General features: G+C 39.2%; 1 protein-coding gene across 3 annotated transcripts in view; it reads left to right on the forward strand.

The window, feature by feature from the left end:
• The window catches only part of lbr (lamin B receptor), a 58363-nt gene that overhangs the window by 13458 nt on the left and 22516 nt on the right, over positions 1-22389 (forward strand). For all 3 annotated transcript variants that reach the window (XM_061929949.2, XM_061929950.2, XM_061929948.2), the window contains exons 2-4: positions 16696-16870; positions 16999-17214; positions 21619-21678. In XM_061929949.2, coding sequence (XP_061785933.1) covers positions 16706-16870; positions 16999-17214; positions 21619-21678 — 441 coding nt within the window. In that variant the 5' untranslated portion in view covers positions 16696-16705. The remainder of the gene's footprint in view (positions 1-16695; positions 16871-16998; positions 17215-21618; positions 21679-22389) is intronic.

Here is a 22389-nt window from a genome sequence, read left to right on the forward strand (position 1 = left end):
TATCGGTCAGTATCGGTATCGGATCGGAAGTGCAAAAACAATATCGGTATCGGATCGGAAGTGCAAAAACAGGATCGGGACATCCCTACTGCCATATCGCGAATAAAACATCGCTCCTCAATCTAAACAAATGCAATGATATTAATAATATCAAGTACAAGAGCGTATCTAGTCGATACTACAATGACTACAAAATCTTTTTTCCTTTAAAAAAAAAAAATTGTTTAAAATCTCTTAAAGTCCTCTGATCGATACCTAAATTTGTGGTATCATCAAAACTAACGTAAAGTATCCAAACAACAGAAGAATAAGTGATTTTTACATTTTAACTGAAGTGTAGATTGAACATGTTAAAACAGAAAATAACCAGGTATTAACAGTAAATGAACAAGTAAATGAATAATACATTTTTACAGTTTGTCCTTAATAATTTTGACTGATTAATAGAATAGGAAATTACACAATATGTTCTGCATACGTCAGCAGCCAAATTCATCCCTTTCCACAGCTCAAAAGTGCAGCCCAGAAGAACATCCATCCATCCATTTTCTACCACTTATTCCCTTTGAGGTTGTGGGGGGGCGCTGGAGCCTATCTCAGAAGACAGAAGTTGAAAGAACATTTAGAAGGAGCAGCAGCTTTAGTGACATGCTTTAGTTTCACTATATGCTGCAGCGCACCAGTAGTCCTGCCTTGAATGCAGACTTGCAGGCACTCACATGAGTCTTTATTAGTCCCTATAAGAAGAATAAACACACCCAAAAATGTAATCAGAGAAAGACATTTTTATATCTAAATATTTTTCAATCAACTCCTGATATACCGTATTTTTCGGACTATAAGTCAACGTTTTTTTCATAGTTTGGCCGTGGTTGCGACGTATACTCCGGAGCGACTTATGTGTGAAAATATTAACATATTACCGTAAAATATCAAATAATATTATTTATCTCATTCGCGTGAGCAACGAAGCAAATGTCTGCAATCGTCACACACACGTCAGCAATCGTCATTCACACGCCAACCAATAAGAATTCGGCGGGGGGCGGGTCATGGCAGAAGTGCATTGTGGGTTTTGGAATGCTAACTGCTATACGCTACTGCCGGAGCTATTAAAATAGATCACATCAACAATCGCGGTAACTTATAAAAACTGAGAAGGACTGAACTAAAATGGCACCGAAAAGGAAATCATATACTGCAGATTACAAGTGAAATATGCACCAGAAAACGGCGATCGAGCAGCAGAAAGAAAGGACGCTAGCGGGGCGCATACCAGGAGCGACACCGAGGCGGAAGATTTCATGAGATTTAGCGATCGGGAGTGACAGATTGTTTGGTAAACGTATAGCATGTTCTATATGTTATAGTTATTTGAATGACTCTTACCATAATATGTTACGTTAACATACCAGGCACGTTCTCAGTTGGTTATTTATGCGTCATATGGCGTACACCTATTCAGCCTGTTGTTCACTATTATTTATTTATTTTAAATTGCCTTTCAAATGTCTATTCTTGGTGTTGGGTTTTATCATATACATTTCCCCCAAAAATGCGACTTATACCAGTGCGACGTATATATGTTTTTTTTCTTCTTTATTGTGCATTTTTGGCCGGTGCGACGTATACTCCGGAGCGACTTATAGTCCGAAAAATACGGCAATATGTATTAACAAAAACTGCAAACTATTTGTGTTCAAAAATAATTTGAGTTTGTGGATAAAAAATAATTTTGTTTCTGAAATAATCATTAAACATGTTGTTGGTGTGTTGGTACGTATTATTTTACACGTGACGGCCACATGAAACAGCGACTAAACTAGGAAGCTAAAACTAGCAGGAACAAACCATTAGGGCTGGGTGATATGGGCGATAAAGTATATCTAAATATATTTTTACTTGTGTGGTGTTCGGGTCTGTGGGACCCGTTTTCATTTTTTATTAAAAGAAAAATGATACAATTAATACATTTTTCAAACTGAGACTCAATGACTTTGGCTCATTTTCTGTGAAGAACATATATCAGAGAATACATTATTAATGACCACACACAATACACCCCCCCCTACACATTTCTATTACATATAAGATGTCTGGGTCCACTGGACCCGAGGCTAATAGAAGTGTGGAAATTGATGCACCCGAACACACACACACACACACACACAGCAGGCCTAGACAGGAGGAGGACATAGTGTAGGTAAACAGAACAGCAGAGGGTCAAATGTGCGAGAAAATGAGAGCAGACAGTGTTGACAAACAATGTTGCAACCTTGTGTGGGAACCGCAGGTGCAGAAACACAAAAGAAGAATCCCTGTGGGATGCGGAAACTGTCAGAGAAATTTTCCGTGCAACGTTCATATTGTTGTTACTCAGCCAGCGTTTGTGAATCTGATGGACCCGTTGCATTTTGTGGCTTTTAATGCCTCACAATCAAACACTTTTATGTTAAAATACTGAACAGATGTTTATTGGCCTTTTATTAATATCTCAATATTTTTAGGCCATGTCACGATATATATCTCGATATTTTGCCTTAGCCTTGAATGAACACTTGATGCATATAATCACAGCAGTATGATGATTATTTGTGTCTACATTAAAACATTCTTGTTCATACTGCATTATTATATGCTAATACTAAACTTTCATACAGAGAGGGAATTCACAACTAAGTCAATTTACCAAAACATTTTTAGTAAACTGTTATTAAGCAGTGGCACAATAGGGCTGGGCGATATGGCCTATATCTCAATATTTTTGGGCCATGTCACGATACACGATATATATCGCGATATTTTGCCTTGGCCTTGAATGAACACTTGATGCATATAATCACACCAGTATGATGATTCTATGTGTCTACATTAAAACATACTGCATTAATATATGCTCATTTTAAACTTTCATGCAGAGGGAAATCACAACTAAGTCAATTGACCAAAACTGTAATTATTAAAACAGTTATTAAGCAGTGGCACAAACATTCATGTCATTTCCAAAACAGAAAGTGCAAGATTGTCAGACATTTTAAAACTATGAGTGCACTTTTGTGCATGATGTCACTAAGATGACATATCAAAACAACACTAAATTAAAGTGCACTTTTTGTACAGAATGCCACTACAATAGTTAAAAACAAATAAGTGCACTTTTGTGCATGATGTCACACAAGATATTTCAAAAACTGTCAAATAAAAATTAGCTGCATAATAGGAAATCAAATAGTGTATGTCCTTCGCTATGTGGTAGGTTACTGCGGACTGATTGATTGAAACTTTTATTAGTAGATTGCACAGTACAGTACATATTCCGTACAATTGACCACAACTGAATAAGTTTTTCAATTTGTTTAAGTCAGGGTCTACGTAAATCAATTCATGGTAAACGACGCTATCTCCTTCTGTTGTGGCTTTTTTTTCATACGGTGTTGCTTTGGAAATTGTTGCTTCGGCATTTTGTTGGTGTGGCACCAAATTAGCAGTGCTGCTACTTTTTGTAGCAACGCTTTTGCCGCATAATTGTAAGGCTGCAGCTAACGATTATTTTTCTATCGATTAATCTATAGATTATTTTTTCGATTAATCGGTTAATCTATAGATTATTTTTTTAGATTAATCTATAGATTATTTTTCCTTTTACCGATTATTTTTTTTATTTAAAATGAAGATGAAAAAATAAATGTAGGCCAGTTTTTTCAAAAGGCATGGCTTTTATTTACCAAAAAAAAAAGTATGGCCACTCAGTCAACATTGACAACAACATGACAAAATATTCTGTAACAATGTAAACATTTAAAACTTTTAACATTTAACAAAATTAAAAGTAGCTTATTTGCTTTTTAATGTGCAAATATAAAAGTAAACATCTAGTGCAAATCTTAATATTCTGCAATAGTATAAGCATTTCAAAAGTACAAGTATTGCTTATTTTGCTTTAAAATGTGCAAAAATAAAGATAAACATCCAATACAAAAAAGTGCAAAACGAAAATAATCTGTAACAATGTAAACATTTCAACAAAAGTAAAAGTATTGCTTATTTTGCTTAATAACCAGAGGTGGGTAGTAACGCGCTTCATTTACTCCGTTACATCTACTTGAGTAACTTTTGGGATAAATTGTACTTCTAAGAGTAGTTTTAATGCAACATACTTTTACTTTTACTTAAGTATATTTATAGAGAAGGAACGCTACTTTTACTCCGCTACTTTTATCTACATTCAGCTCGCTACTCGCTACTAATTTTTATCGATCTCGTAATGCACGCTTTGTTTGTTTTGGTCTGTCAGACAGACCTTCAAAGTGCCTGCCTTACTGGTGACGTTTCACTTCGTTCCACCAATCAGATGCAGTCACTGGTGACGTTGGACCAATCAAACAGAGCCAGGTGGTCACATGACCTGATTTAAACAAGTTGAAAAACTTATTGGGGTGTTACCATTTAGTGGTCAATTGTACGGAATATGTACTGTACTGTGCAATCTACTAATAAAAGTTCCAATCAATCAATCAAAAGTGTGAGGGAAAAAAGATACTTGTTTTATTTCAACCGTACCGTCAAAAGCCTCAAGACTGACCGCACATGAGGACGTTCCTGTCTTCACAATAAAAGTGCCGCGCCATCGCGCCTGCGCTTTCAAAACAAGAGTCTCCGAAAGCCAGCGCAAACAAGCTAGCAAGCTACGGAGTTTGACGCCAATATATTTCTTGTAAAGTGTATAAAAACGAATATGGAAGCTGGACAAATAGGATGCCAAAAACCCACCACTTTCATGTGGTATTGGACAGAAAGGAGGAACTTTTCTTCTCCATTTGAAAACGTGGACGTTATCATCACGACTGTCTGATTACAATCAATGCAAGTCATCAGAATCAGGTAATACACCAACTTATATTCTAGTCTTCATGAAAGAAAGGAATCTATATGTTAAACATGCATGTATATTCATTAAAACACCTTTAACATGTAAACAAAAACAGCAAAATAAATACTTACAAATTATATACTGTATATATCAATGTATATGTATGTATGTATGTATATATATATATATATATATGATATGAGTGTGTATGTTACTCATCAGTTACTCAGTACTTGAGTAGTTTTTTCACAACATACTTTTTACTTTTACTCAAGTAAATATTTGGGTGACTACTCCTTACTTTTACTTGAGTAATAAATCTCTAAAGTAACAGTACTCTTACTTGAGTACAATTTCTGGCTACTCTACCCACCTCTGTTAATAACACAACAATGATAATATGATTAAAGTGAAAGTTAATTGTTGGTTTGTACATAGTATATGTAACCGTTAATGTTGTAAAAGGTATTTGCACAACTAATTAACATTAGCGTTTGTGACACGTCTTGTGCCGTGGGGTTCTTTCAGGACCGACAGACTGAACGCCAGACGGCTTTGCCAGGTTTACAATCTTTTAATTTTACACAAAGTATTTTCTCTTCCAACTCTTTTCTCTTTCTTTCCTCGCTTTTCAGCTCCTCTTCCTCGCTCGCTCGTTGTCCCCTGTCTCTGTCTCTCCTCCTCTCTCGCTCCACGTCAGCTTCACTCTGACTCCTTCCAGTCTCTCTTCCCTTTCTCTCTGCTGCTCCCCTTTTCTTCAGCGAGAGGAGATTGGATGATCGTGCCCAGGTGCGCGATTGCGGCGTCGCTCCCGGCGCGCCCCACCTCGCCGCTCGCTCGCCGGCCCCGCCTCTCCACAGCGTTAAAGAGGAGTGCGTCTTTGTAAACACTGCACGCCAAACGCACCTCTCAGAGCGAAACGGTGCTTTAGTTTATGAATTTACAACGCAGATACAAATGACACATTCATGTTTTTGTGTAATGATGACAACGTATACTCACGCGGACGATTGACTAGTTGTTGGTGATGGCAAGAACGCTGTCGGTTTTCTTTTGAAATGTTCGTTCATAGCCGTTGTGCTGCTATGATAGGCCATTTCCGCTCGACACAGTGTGCATACAACAACATTATTAGGCCGTTTATTGAAATACTCCCACACTTTTGATGACTTTTGGCGTGCTTTTTCCCCCTCGCTCGCACCGTCTGCTTTGCGATCCGCCATGACAGTAGTGTGACGTAAATATGCGACGCATCGACGCACAAAAATGGCGTCGACGTATTTACGTAACCGATGACGTCGACGCGTCGTTTCAGCCTCACATAATTGTTCAACATATTCCCGCTTGAAGCCAAACCACTGCCAGACGATGGACCCTGTGCTGTTTTTCTTGGGGATTAATTCTTCCTCCATTTGTTACCAGATTCGCACCTTCTTTCTCTCGTATTCCCACTTGCAACGTACCGTTGGCATCACAGCTAATGTTACCCATGTAGCTACCTCTGTGACGTTGCACGCGTGACGTATGTAAGAAGGTGCGCTTGTTTTTATGTCTCTGTGAGCAGGAGAGACAAGAAAGAGGGAGAAACGCCTGTAGTGTAATGCCTGCAGCTAAAAGCAACTGTGTGAGAACATATACTCGAATATCACGATATAGTCATTTTCTATATCGCACAGAGACAAACCCACGATATATCAAGTATATTGATATATAGCCCAGGCCTAGCAGAAACATTCATGTCATTTCCAAAACAGTGCAATATTGTCAGAGACATTTTAAAACAAGCTATTAGTGCACCTTTGTGCATGATGTCACTAAGATGACATATCAAAACACTAAATTAAAGTGCACTTTTTGTACAGAACGCCACTCCAATAGTTTAAAACAAATAAAATGCACTTATGTGCATGATGTCATACAAGATATTTCAAAAACTGTACAATAGAAATTAGCTGCATAATTGGAAATCAAATAATGTATGTCCTTCGCTATGTGGTAGGTTACTGCGGACGTTATCTTCTTCTGTTGTTGACTATTTTTTTCATACGGTGTTGATCTGGAAATGGTTGCTTCAGCATTCTGTTGGTGAGGCACCGGCCGAGATGTGGACGTGGAGTTTCATGCACTCTTCATTCTCTAGCGGGTGACTTTTCAAATGATGCTACACATTAGCAGTGCTGCTACTTTTTGTAGCAACGCTTTTGCCGCATACTTGACATTACGGTTGTCTGTTCTACATCTTCCCACTTGAAGCCGAATCACCGCCAGACGATGGACCCCGTGCTGTTTTCTTGTAAGGCTGCAGCTAACGATTATTTTTCTATCGATTAATCTATAGATTATTTTTTTTTCGATTAATCGGTTAATCTATAGATACTTTTTTCGATTAATCTATAGATAATTTTTCCTTTTACCGATTTTTATTTAAAATGAAGATGAAAAAATAAATGTAGGCCAGTTTTTTCAAAAGGCATGACTTTTATTTACAAAAAAAAAGTATGGCCACTCAGTCCATTGACAACAACATGACAAAATATTCTGTAACAATGTAAACATTTAAAACTTTTAACATTTAACAAAATTAAAAGTAGCTTATTTGCTTTTAATGAGCAAATATAAAAGTAAACATCCAGTGCAAATCTTAATATTCTGCAATAGTACAAGCATTTCGAAAGTGAAAGTATTGCTTATTTTGCTTTAAAATGTGCAAAAATAAAGATAAACATCCAATACAAAAAAGTGCAAAACGAAATATTCTGTAACAGTGTAAACATTTCAACAAAAGTAAAAGTATTGCTTGTTTTGCTTAATAACACAACAATGATAGTATGATTAAACTGAAAGTTAATTGTTCGTTTGTACATAGTATATGTAACTGTTAATGTTGTAAAAGGTATTTGCACAACTAATTAACGTTAGCGTTAAAGAGGAGCGCGTCTTTGTAAACACTGAACAGGCACGCCAAACGCGCCTCTCAGAGCGAAACAGTGTTTTAGTTTATGAATTTACAACGCAGATACAAATGACACATTCGTGTTTTTGTGTAATGATGACAACGTATACTCACGCGGACGATTGACTAGTTGATGGTGATGGCAAGAACGCTGTTGGGTGTTTTCTTTTCAAATGTTCGTTCATAGCTGTTGTGCTGCTATGATAGGCCATTTCCGCTCGACACAGTGTGCATACAACAACTGTCAAGTGTTTTGCTTTTTTCGCTGTGCTTATCCCACACTTGAAGGGATGTACCAATGCTGAATGTGGCTTCTGGATTTCACTCAAAAGACCAGACCGTAGTTACTTTTTCCTTTTATTTTCCTTTATTTTGCAACAGTTTTTCCAACAAAGAAACAGCTTCTTTTTTCTTCTTTAGTCTTTTTAGCAGTCTTTAGCAGTGTTAGTAGACATTAGTAGACTTTAGCTTCTAGGTAGGTGAAAAACCTTTAAGGACAAAACACCACAAGATCAACATGCTGTAAAAAATCAATCAATTATCAATCCCATAATTTACAATTATTAATTAGGCTATCAAACTCTTAACCATTAAACAAGTGCAAGAAAATGGACACATCTTTTCCCTTTAAGTTAAAACAGATTTTAAATACCGTATTTTCCGCACTATAAGGCGCACCGGATTATTAGCCGCACCTTCTATGATTTACATATTTCATAATTTTGTCCACCAATAAGCCGCCCCGGACTATAAGCCGCGCCTACGCTGCGCTAAAGGGAATGTCAAAAAAACAGTCAGATAGGTCAGTCAAACTTTAATAATATATTAAAAACCAGCGTTCTAACAACTCTGTTCACTCCCAAAATGTACGCAAATGTGCAATCACAAACATAGTAAAATTCAAAATAGTGCAGCGCAATAGCAACATAATGTTGCTCGAACGTTAATGTCACAACACACAAAATAAACATAGCGCTTACTTTCTGAAGTTATTCTTCATTCGTAAATCCTTCGTCTTCGGTGTCCGAAGTGAAAAGTTGGGCAAATTTACGATCCACTGGCAGATGTTGGCGTCGTCTGGCGCTGCTTCCTCGTCTTAGTGAAGGTGTGTTCGCCTTCTGTCTTCCATTGTTCCCACGCAGTTAGCAGTCTAGCTTCGAATGCCCTGTTGACACCAATATCTAGCGGCTGGAGGTCTTTTGTCATCCACCCGGAATGACGGCGAGTATTGAATTACGGTAAGCGTGTCAGCGTGTCTCTCAATGTGCTGTTATGAGCTAGCAAATATAACAACTACACTACCCAGCATGCAACGATAGTTACAAGCATGCGCGGTAGCCCTGAGAAGTTCCCACGCAGTTAGCAGTCTAGCTTCGAATGCCCTGTTGACACCAATATCTAGCGGCTGGAGGTCTTTTGTCAATCCACCCGGAATGACGGCGAGTATTGAATTACGGTAAGCGTGTCAGCGTGTCTCTCAATGTGCTGTTATGAGCTAGCAAATATAACAACTACACTACCCAGCATGCAACGATAGTTACGAGCATGCGCAGTAGCCCTGAGAAGCGATGTTGTATGCTGGGAGTTCGAATGTGGTTATGAGCACGCTGTGAGAAAACGTTGAGAACTCAGTTAACACGCCTCGTCTGCATTATTTATAATTAGACAGACAACACACTTAATAGGAGCCATTTGGGGTCTTTACATAAACACACAAATGGAAATGAAACGTCACATATCCCAGCATGCACCGCGCGCTTCTTCTACGGGGAAAAAAGATGGCGGCTGTTTACCGTAGTTGCGAGACCTAAACTTTATGAAAATGAATCGTAATAAAGCGCACCGGGTTATAAGGCGCACTGTTAGCTTTTGAGAAAATTTGTGGTTTTTAGGTGCGCCTTATAGTGCGGAAAATACGGTAAATTGTCTCAACATAAATGCACCAAGATACATATAAAATACATTTAAACCCAGAATGTCTACTAACACTAAAGAAGAAAAAAGAAGCAGAAAACCCAATATGCAAATACATAAATACCTAACCAATTAACCACCTATTTAGATACATATTTAAAATCCATATTCAATATAAATATATTATTAATTTAGCAGTGAAACACTCAATCTTAAACGCTGTCTACTGGTAGAAAAATGCCCCTTTTTCTATGCCCTCACTAGCAGCCAATGATACTACACAGTTAAATCAAACACTTTAAGTTGAGCGACTTCACCCTCCTGATGAAGCAAACTGCTTCAACATTTATCAAACTAAGCAAAGAATATCAATACTTCCTTACTAAACAACAGTTACACAAAACACTGTGTGTATTTAGCCTCCAGACTAAGCACGCTACATGCACACAACTCCCCCGCACCCCCTATCTCACCAACGCAACAGTTGCGCCACACCCACAAAGAGAAATAAAGTGCAATCTTACCGGCTGTCCGTTCAGCTTTTGGTTTTGGTACACTTTTGGCACAACTCTGGGTTATCTGTAATGAACTATACCTTTTTCCCCTCTGCGCTGGCGTCTTTTGTACTCCTTGATTTGACACCGCTGTCTAATTACCGGGCTCGCGCACCAGCAGATGAGACGGGAGCGTGCCGCGTTATACCTGCGCGTGAACGTAAACTGATCGGCTCTGATCATATAAGCCGACTGGCCGAAATAATGCCGAATTATATACATTTCCTGGGGTTGCCGAGGTGAATAGGGATGCGGATGTGCTCTAAGATAAAATATAATTTTATTAAGTGGGGTTTGGCTGGTTGCTAAACAGCCACGGTTGCGAGCTCGCGCGTCGGCTAACGAGACAGCTGTTCGCCGCTACAACATTATTAGGCCGTTTATTGAAATACTCCCACACTTTTGACGACTTTTGGCGTGCTTTTTTTCCCCTCGCTCGCACCGCTCGCATCATCTGCTTTGCGCTCCGCCATGACGGTAGTGTGACCTAAATATGCGACGCGTCGACGCACAAAAACAGCGTCGACGTATTTACGTAACCGATGACGTCGACTACGTCGACGCGTCGTTTCAGCCCTATTTTCTTGGAATTAATTCTTCCTTTATTTGTTACCAGATTCGCACCTTCTTTCTGTCGTATTACCACTCGCACCGCTCCGCTAGCATCACAGCTAATGTTACGCATGTTACCCTCTCTGCTCCGCGAGAGCGTATGACGTTGCACGCGCGACAGTATGTGACGTATGTAAGAAGGTGCGCTTGTTTTATGTCTCTGTGAGAAGGAGAGAAAAGAAAGAGTGAGAAGAGCCTGTAGTGTAATGCCCGCAGCTAAAAGCAACTGCGTGAGAATGTATACTCGAATATCATGATATAGTCATTTTCTATATCGCACAGAGTCAAACCCGCGATATATCGCATATATTCGATGTATCGCCCAGCCCTACAATAACTATAAGGATTTTTTCATTCAATTAACATTTGATAACAGTTTTATAGACACAAAAAGCAAAAAAAAAAGTGTAACAGGTTAAATTAAAAACAAGCTGTAAAAACTGGATGTTATTGTTTTTTTTAATATTGCTATCGTATTTAAATGTTTTGTTATTGCTATTATTTTACTTGTCGATTATTTCCCCCACCTCTATAAGGCGCGCTGTCGATTTCTGAGAAATTGAAAGGATTTTACGTGTGCCTTATTGTCTGAAAAATACGTTATCAGCATGACTTATACTTCCCCGGTAACTGCTTGGTGTTGGATCCAATACCATCGGCCAAGTATTGGAACAACAGAAGAATAAGTAGTTATTTCATTTTAGATAGAAACAGCAGAAAGTAAGCAGCTTCTCTGTTCAATTTGAATGTCACAAAATTCCATACAAATAAATACATTTGAAAAAAGCACTGCACAATGTATTTGCGGCTCCAGTTTCAATGGTAAAGGTTTAAAAAATATAATTAGGAGATGTCCGACGGCCATGGTCTGGCCTAGGCAATGCCCCACAAACCACCCCCTACCCCACACAACCCTGGCCTCGACCCCGCCACCGAGGGCTGGGCGATATGGCCTTGTATTAATATCTCGATATTTTTAGGCCATGTCACGATACACAATATATATTACGATATTTTACCTTAGCCTTGAATGAACACTTGATGCATATAATCACACCAGTATGATGATTCTATGTGTCTACATTAAAACATTCTTGTTCATACTGCATTAATGGATGCTAATTTTAAACTTTCATGCAGAGAGGGAAATCACAACTAAGTCAATTGACCAAAACTGTATTTATTAAGCAGTGGCACAAACATTCATGTGATTTCCAAAACAGAAAGTGCAAGATTGTCAGAGACATTTTAAAACAAACTATTAGTGCACTTTTGTGCATGATGTCACTAACATGACATATCAAAACAACACTAAATTAAAGTGCACTTTTTGTACAGACCGCCACTACAATAGTTAAAAACAAATAAAGTGCACTTTGTGCATGATGTCACACAAGATATTTAAAAAATGGTCAAATAAAAATTAGCTGCATAATAGGAAATCAAATAGTGTATGTCCTTTGCTACGTGGTAGGTTACTGCGGACGTTATCTCCTTCTGTTTTTGACCTTTTTTTTTCACACGGTGTTGATCTGGAAATGGTTGCTTGGGCATTTTGTTGGTGTGGCACCGAATGGAGATGTTGACATGCAGAGTTTCAAGCACTCCTCATTATCTAACGGGTTACTTTTCAAATGATGCTACGAATTAGCAGTGGTGCTACTTTTTGTAGCAACGCTTTTGCCGCATACTTTACATTACGATTGTCTGTTTAACATCTTTCCTTCTTGAAGCCAAACCACCGCCAGACGATGGACCCCTGCTGTTTTTCTTGGGAATTAATTCTTCCTTCATTTGTTACCAGATTCGCACCTTCTTTCTTTCGTATTACCACTCGCACCGCACCGCTAGCACCACAGCTAACGTTACCCATGCTGCTACCTGTCTGTTCCTCGAGGGCGTATGACGTTGCACGCGCGACAGTATGTGACGTAGGTGCGCTTGTTTTATGTCTCTGTGAGAGGGAGAGACAAGAAAGAGTGGAAAACGCCTGTAGTGTAATGCCTGCAGCTAAAAGCAACTGCGTGAGATTGATACTTGAATATCACGATACAGTCATTTTCTATAGAAAATATAGAAATATATTTATATCGCACAGAGACAAACCCGCGATATATCGAGTATATTAGATATATTGCCCAGCCCTACCGCCACCCCAATTGAAATCTGTGGGAAAACTGGTGATGATGATATTAATGATAAATTAGTGTCATTTCTTTCTGAACACGTTTTGTGTGCACGGTAGGGGTGTAACGGTACACAAAAATGTTTGATTCGGTACGTACCTCGGTTTAGAGGTCACGGTTCGGTTAATTTTCGGTACAGTAAGAAAACAACAAAATATACATTTTTGGGTTATTTATTTACCAAATTTGTAAACAATGGCTTTATCCTTTTAACATTGGGAACACTATAATAATTCTGCCCACGTTAATCAACATTGAAGGCCTACTGAAATGCGATTTTCTTATTTAAACGGGGATAGCAGGTCCATTCTATGTGTCATACTTGATCATTTCGCGATATTGCCATATTTTTGCTGAAAGGATTTAGTAGAGAACATCGACGATAAAGTTCGCAACTTTTGGTCGCTGATAAAAAAGCCTTGCCTGTACCGGAAGTAGCAGACGAGTAGCGTGACGTCACAGGTTGTGGAGCTCCTCACATCCGCACATTGTTTACAATCATGGCCACCAGCAGCGAGAGCGATTCGGACCGAGAAAGCGACGATTTCCCCATTAATTTGAGCGAGGATGAAAGATTCGTGGATGAGGAAAGTGAGAGTGAAGGACTAGAGGGCAGTGGGAGCGATTCAGATAGGTAAGATGCTGTGAGAGGCGGGTGGGACCTGATATTCAGCTGGGAATGACTAAAACAGTAAATAAACACAATACATATATATACTCTATTAGCCACAACACAACCAGGCTTATATTTAATATGCCACAAATTAATACTGCATAACAAACACCTCCCCCCTCCCGTCCATATAACCCATCAATACAACTCAAACACCTGCACAACACACTCAATCCCACAGCCCAAAGTACCGTTTACCTCCCCAAAGTTCATACAGCACATATATTTCCCCAAAGTTACGTACGTGACATGCACATAGCAGCACGCACGTATGGTCAAGCGATCAAATGTTTGGCAGCCGCAGCTGCATGCGTACTCACGGTACCGCGTCTGCGTATCCAATTCAAAGTCCTCCTGGTAAGAGTCTCTGTTGTCCCAGTTCTCCACAGGCCAATGGTAAAGCTTGACTGTCATCTTCCGGGAATGTAAACAATGAAACACCGGCTGTGTTATCCGGCACAACAGCCAGGGGGTGCATTCTACGGCGGGGGTGCGTTATCCGGCACAACACCTGCTGCAATACACCGCTTCCCACCTACAGCTTTCTTCTTTGCTGTCTCCATTGTTCATTGAACAAATTGCAAAAGATTCACCAACACAGATGTCCAGAATACTGTGGAATTTTGCGATGAAAACAGACGACTTAATAGCTGGCCACCATACTGTCCCAAAATGTCCTCTACAATCCGTGACGTCACACGCCGACGTCATCATACCGAGACGTTTTCAGCAGGATATTTCGCGCGAAATTTAAAATGGCACTTTAGTAAGCTAACCCGGCCGTATTGGCATGTGTTGCAATGTTAAGATTTCATCATTGATATATAAACTATCAGACTGTGTGGTCGGTAGTAGTGGGTTTCAGTAGGCCTTTAAACTGATTAAATAAAATGACACAATTTTTCTTCTACATATAATAAGTGCAATATTAAACTTTTTCAAGTCAACTCACCATGCTTAATTTATTACAGCATTTGGGAAGCCTGTAGTTGATTTTTATTATGTAAATGTTATTATTTTATCAACATGTGATAGCAGGAACCTTGCCATTCAAAACTAGGCTGCTCCATTACGAATGCTTTATGTAACTATAGCTGAAAAAATAGTACAGTAGCAATAGGAGAGACTATTCATCCCTGAACACCATGGAGTTCATATAGGCTTAATGATGCAGTTACATTATTATATCAACTATCAGAGACAGAAACTTCATTTAACATAATGTCCTTTTTTGCTGCTTCAACACAGCTCAATAAACACAGAAAAAGGTTAAGTGAAATAACAGACAGACAGGGCTTTGCTGTTCGTAACACACACACACCGCAAAATGAGCTAACGTTACGCTAAAATCTAATTAGCCTTCACCTCAAGCCAGGACTGCGAGCGAGCTCTGCTGCCGTTTATGTTTCTAGAACGTCAACGGGCTCATAGTGATGTTACTAGTAGTTGACTGGGAGGTGTTTATTATAATTTGAGGAGAGTCCGCTGCCTGATGATGACCTGCTAAACACCTACCTGCTCATCACGAGCACTGACACCATGCACTCTGAATACGCACTGCTGATTGGCTGTTACCGCTGTGCGTGTAACCAATCAGATGGTTGTGTGGGTGGGACAATGCTGCATGCGGCAGAGTACTGACAGAGACAGGCAGAACGAAGCGGAGCAGCTTGTTAAGACTTTAGCTTAGGCGGCTACTTAATATGTTTGTGTGGAAACTCGTTCGGTACACCTCCGAACCGAACCGAAACCCCCGTACCGAAACGGTTCAATACAAATACACGTACCGTTACACCCCTAGTGCACGGGTTTGAAAAAATAGTCCATGTAAATCAAGTGACAAAAAAAATTGTGATATCTGATGTATCTTATGCCAAAATACAAATAATCCCTTATTAATATGCCAAGAACTTATAAAAAAAATAGTTGCAAGTAGGGCTGGGCGATATGACCTTTTTTTAATATCGCCATATTTTAAGGCCATATCGCGATACACGATATATATCTCGATATTTTGCCTTAGCCTTGAATGAACACTTGATGCATATAATCACAGCAGTATGATGATTTTATGTGTCTACATTAAGACATTCTTCTTCATACTGCATTAATACATGCTACTTTAAAACTTTCATGCAGAGAAGGAAATCACAACTAAAAAAATCAATATTTTTTTCATACGATGTTGATCTGGAAATGTTTGCCTCGGCATTTTGATGGTGTGGGCGTGTGGCACCGAACGGAGATGTTGACATGCGGAGTAAACACTGTTCATTCTCTAGCAGGTGACTTTCCAAATGATGCTACATATTAGCAGTAATGCTACTTTTTATAGCAACGCTTTCGCCCCACACTTGACAAATTACGGTTGTCTGTTCGACATATTCCCACTTGAAGCCAAACCACCACCAGACGATGGACCCCCTGCTGTTTTTTGGGGGAATTAATTATTCCTTCATTTGTTTCCAGATTCGCACCTTCTTTCTCTCGTATTACCGCTAGCATCACAGCTAACGTTAGCCATGCTGCTACCTCTTTGCTGCGCGAGGGCGTATACGTATGTGACGTATGTCGTGACAGTATGTGACGTGTGTAGAAGCTGCGCTTGCTGTCTGTGAGAAGGAGAGACAGGAAAGAGCGAGGAGAGCCTGTAGTGTAATGCCCGCAGCTAAAAGCAACTGCGTGAGAACGCATACTCGAATATCACGATATAGTCATTTTCTATATCGCACAGAGACAAACCCGCGATATATCGCGCATATCGATATATCGCCCAGCCCTACTTGCAAGTCGCATTTTAACACACCTGACTGACAGCTTTTATTTTTAGAAAGGTGCAACACAGACAATTGGTGCGAGTATTAGTCAAAGAATTATACTCACGCCAATAGTTGTCCTTCATATTTGTCTTGCTCATTATTTGCACATCTTAGGTGGAAGACAATGCAGAATTTAAAGTACCAGAAAGGGGACATGGTGATGGGTCGCTGGCCAGGTAGCAACCTTTACTATGAAGTCAAGGTGCTGGGCTTCAACACCAAAAGTCAGCTCTTCACGGTTATCTACAAGGATGGAACTGAGCTGGAACTCAGGGAGCAGGACATCAGGGTAAGATCACAATTCCTAAATGGTATACACAACATATTTTTGTGATAATTATCAGGTATATTTTGCAATGAGATCTCCACATTTCTATTTTAGCAATGAGCTCTCATCTCTTTTCTTCCAACAATTAGAGTTCTTTTGGCTTCCAGTCCGGTGCCCGCTCTCGTTCCCGTTCCCGTTCACCAGGCCGCCGTCGCAGCCGCTCCCGGTCCCCAGCCAGAACCCCACGGCGCTCATCCTCACGTGCAGCAGCGGCCATCGCTGCTGCAGCAATAACAGAGGGTGCACACTCATCACGCAAAGAAACGAAGCTTAAGGACATGGTTGAAGTCAGACTCCTTCCTCTGGTAAGCAGTCCAGCTAGCTTCTTGCTCTCTGGCCACGTACAGTTCCTGTCAGAAGTTAACATACACTCATAATGGGAAATATCAATTCTGTCAGTTAGGGCGCACGATTCTGGCAAAAATGTATAAATGTTTCTTTTGCATGAAATATTTATTGAACTGATTAACTTTCAGGAAACAAAAGAACATTCAAATTGTCATTCGAGTAGAGTTAGCAGCAGGAACTTTGCGTAATAACAAACAAAAGGGGAAAAAATGCAGTTATCTTTTTGTATCTATGACATCACTACTATTGTAGAGCTAACATCATATCCATAAATCAGTTTGATAACAATAGCTTATGGGATGAGTAAGATGAGAACGAGTAAGAACGGCAGTCTTTAAATGAAATTTAGCACTTATAAATAAGGACGTTAAACGTTTCTCAAGTTTGTTTGCCCGTCTGTGGTGTAACCGCCACGTGCCATCAGACATCAAAGCATAGAATGGCGGATATGGCCATGAGAGAAGATCACAACAAATGCAAATGCCACAAGACAATAATAATATAAGCCACAACACAACAACTTACAGCTACAGCACCAGTGCAAAAGCCACAACAAATAGAAACGCACAACACAATAACATAAAGCTGCAACACAACTTCATGCCACTTAGGAATTGACGGACACAAAAGGTTGGCGGAAAATTTAAAATGGTGTAATGAAGATAATATATGAACAATTTCCCTTGTGGATCTTTAAAGTTTGTCTAAGTCTAAGATTAAAAAAGTTATTTATGACTGAAAGAGTGGTCCCACTTCACATACTTTTCCAACTTTGTTCATTACACTGTTTTCAACTTTTTTCCTGCCCTGAATGCGGACTTGCAGTCAGGCACATAATGTCTTTGTGACTGAACTACTGTATTGGTCCCGACTGGGAGAATAAACACAACTACTAATTCAATAAAAAATATACAAATATGTTTTTGTATCTAAATATTTTTGGATCAGACTTGTTGTTTGCTCTGATTCAACTAATCAGATTACACATGTACTAAAAAACTCTACCGACACTTTTTGTTCAAATAATTTTTGAGTTTGAGGATAAAAAAACATTTTTATCCTGAAATAATCATTAAACATAATTTCTGTGTTGGTACACATTATTTTTACAGTACCTCATATTCAAACTGTATTTTAATTTACTTGTATTGAATATAAGCTACAGTATTTGAGTTTTAAAAAACTCCACAATCTCGGTCACCGCTTGCCTTTTGCCAAACCAATGGTGAGAAGCACTGATGTATGCAAGTAATCAAAGAATACAAAAAAAATATTTACCACTTGAAAGGGTTGTTTAGTAAATGTTAACTTGAAAGTCTGATAGTATTCAGTACACCACTGATACTTTGTTTATTGCAGACTTAAGTTTGTGATAACAAGCAGAATAGCAATATTAGGGTATTGTCTTAAGCAAATTTTATTTATGCAGGCAAATAATGACCTGTGATTAATCATCTAGATCAGTGGTCGGCAATCCGTGGCTCATTAGCGACACCTTAGTGGCTCCCTGGAGCTTTTTCCAAAAATGTATGAAACTGAAAAAAGTTGGGGGGGGAAATATTTTTTTTGTTTAATATGGTTTCTGTAGGACACATAAGAGACATTGAATGATTGATTGACACTTGTATTAGTAGATTGCACAGTACAGTACATATTCCGTACAATTGACCACTAAATAGTAACACCCGAATAAGTTTTTCAACTTGTTTAAGTCGAGGTCCACGTAAATCAATTCATGGTACATGGTACATGACACACCTTCCTTATTGTCAGAAAGCCCACTGTTTAATATGTTTGTGTTCATGCTTCACTAATGAGAGTACTTGGCAAGCGGTGTTTTGTCAGACTACTTTCGGCGGTCCATGAACGCACCATAGTTTTGTGGCTATTTTCATTGGTGTTTTAGAACAAGACAGTAGCTGACATTTTGTTCATTATTTCTACTGTTTAAATTTTGACATTGAATAGTTGAATGATTTTGAAACATAAACAACATGACTGCAAGATATTTGTTATTTCATGCTATAAATCACAAATGGCTTTTCAGATCAAGGAAGTTAGTTAATAGAATAAACATTGTTTGTACTGTGGCCCCCAGACCCCTGACTTTTTTCAGTCTTTTTCATTAAGTTCAAATCACATGCCTGAGAAAGGCAAAATATGTACATTTAATAACAAATTGTTATTATTAATTAATAGAGACATACTTTTTCTGGTATAGTATTGTTTTAGTATTAACATATTTTTTCTTCTATTATATCGTTTTGTCCTAGATTTCAATTGTCACATAGACCGCACCTGTGTTCCTTTTAGTAAATGCCTTTTTGTGAAGTCATATGTTTCCACTTGTTTGCACTTTATGAAGTTACTTATGAATACATTTCATTTAATAAGTTTGATTTGGTAACAAAAGCCTTGTTCACTTACCGTATTTTCCGCACTATAAGGCGCACCGGATTATTAGCCGCACCTTCAATGAATTACATATTTCATAACTTTGTCCACCAATAAGCCGCCCCGGACTATAAGCCGCGCCTACGCTGCGCTAAAGGGAATGTCAAAAAAACAGTCAGATAGGTCAGTCAAACTTTAATAATATATTAAAAACCAGCGTTCTAACAACTCTGTTCACTCCCAAAATGTACGCAAATGTGCAATCACAAACATAGTAAAATTCAAAATAGTGCAGAGCAATAGCAACATAATGTTGCTCGAACGTTAATGTCACAACACACAAAATAAACATAGCGCTCACTTTCTGAAGTTATTCTTCATTCGTAAATCCTTCGTCTTCGGTGTCCGAAGTGAAAAGTTGGGCAAATTTACGATCCACTGGCAGATGTTGGCGTCGTCTGGCGCTGCCTCCTCGTCTTAGTGAAGGTGTGTTCGCCTTCTGTCTTCCATTGTTCCCACGCAGTTAGCAGTCTAGCTTCGAATGCCCTGTTGACACCAATATCTAGCGGCTGGAGGTCTTTTGTCAATCCACCCGGAATGACGGCGAGTATTGAATTAAGCGCGTAAGCGTGTCTCTCAATGTGCTGTTATGAGCTAGCAAATATAACAACTACACTACCCAGCATGCAACGATAGTTACGAGCATGCGCGGTAGCCCTGAGAAGTTCCCAAGCAGTTAGCAGTCTAGCTTCGAATGCCCTGTTGACACCAATATCTAGCGGCTGGAGGTCTTTTGTCAATCCACCCGGAATGACGGCGAGTATTGAATTAAGCGCGTAAGCGTGTCTCTCAATGTGCTGTTATGAGCTAGCAAATATAACAACTACACTACCCAGCATGCAACGATAGTTACGAGCATGCGCGGTAGCCCTGAGAAGCGTTGTTGTATGCTGGGAGTTCGAATGTGGTTATGAGCACGCTGTGAGAAAACGTTGAGAACTCAGTTAACACGCCTCGTCTGCATTATTTATAATTAGACAGACAACACACTTAATAGGAGCCATTTTGGGGTCTTTACATAAACACACAAATGGAAATGAAACGTCACATATCCCAGCATGCACCGCGCGCTTCTTCTACGGGGAAAAAAGATGGCGGCTGTTTACCGTAGTTGCGAGACCTAAACTTTATGAAAATGAATCTTAATATTTATCCATATATAAAGCGCACCGGGTTATAAGGCGCACTGTCAGCTTTTGAGAAAGTTTGTGGTTTTTAGGTGCGCCTTATAGTGCGGAAAATACGGTACTTTAAAATAGAAAGTGCGGTAAAATTTAGTTTAACATTGGATGAATAATCGTAATTAATCATTGTGATTTCAATATTATAAATATAATCCTGATTATTATTTTGGCCATAACAGTGCAGCCCTAATTTTTTGTGTTGCCTTGTGATGCAAAAATAGTGAACCAAACTTTAAATGGACCTCAGACTGAATCCAAAGTGACTCCACAATACCCAACGAGAACCTTTTTTGGCCACAAGTTCAAGTGGGTGAATCTCACCATTACCACTTAGGATGGGTATCGTTTACATTTTTACTAACTTAGTACCAAATCGGTACTGGAAGAAAAGAAATCATAACAACTTTGTTCATAAACAGTGCTTGTTTATTTTTAAGATTAATTTTGCAGCCCTCCTGTGAGTCATCAAAAAGGGTAAACTTAACGTCCTCTCGGATGAGAGGCAAAACATCTTCTAAGACAAACTAAACAGTCCACTTGCGATTGATTGAATGCCCTGAGATTACAATGACCTGGATGAATGAGAACATTCATAGACACAAAAGGGTTAACTGTTTTTTGAACACGTCATGTTCGCGCTCTAAGTTCCTCATTTTTGTCTCTTTTTGTCTCTGTCCATCTCCATCACAATCCCTCCATTGATTGTTTGGACAACATATAAAGGCTGCTGAGAACAATAGCAACAATAAGCATGATGATAACACGGCTACGAGACTAAATGAGGTGAGTCCAATCGTCCTCAGTGTACACCATCTGCCTTGTTTTTAATGAATACTTAAGCCTGTGATGCTACTATATTTTAATGTTTGTCATTATGGGGGTACTTGGAGAGCCAAGTGTTTTCTGATGTGGTACTTGGTGAAAGAAGTTTGAGAACCACTGGTCTAGGTAATGCAATGTGGCAATCTTAATCTCCCCTCGGGGATTAATAAAGTACTTCTGATTCTGATTGTCCGTTAACACACATTGATATTGACCTGATTTCTCATATGGGGATAAAGTACGAACATTTGAAATAGTTCATAAAAAAATTACATTAGAATGACATGACAATGAACTTTCTTCTTCTTAGCAATGAAGGTAATTACTTTGACAGTATGATCACCAAAAGCCCTGTTCCAGAATGTTTGTCTGCATGTGAATAGGCTTTGATGTAAGGTAGAGCTACTGGAATGTCATGAGGTACGCATGTTACTGGGGCTGTGTTTTCTAGCTGACAATGATGCGAAGGCTGGGTGATTAGGCCCAAAAGGGTGTACTTTCTGGTTGAATGGTTTTATATACGGTATGTAACCAAAAAGTACACACTTTCTGGATAAATGTTACCGGGGCTGTGTGTTGTCTAGCTGACAGAGAGGCTAGGGCTGGGCGATTAGGCCCAAAAGGGTGTACTTCTGCTTAAATGTAAATCACCATTCAACCATGTGACATGTT

The sequence above is a fragment of the Nerophis lumbriciformis genome, linkage group LG34 (assembly GCF_033978685.3).
Source record: "Nerophis lumbriciformis linkage group LG34, RoL_Nlum_v2.1, whole genome shotgun sequence".
In the NCBI taxonomy this organism is placed as follows: domain Eukaryota; kingdom Metazoa; phylum Chordata; class Actinopteri; order Syngnathiformes; family Syngnathidae; genus Nerophis; species Nerophis lumbriciformis.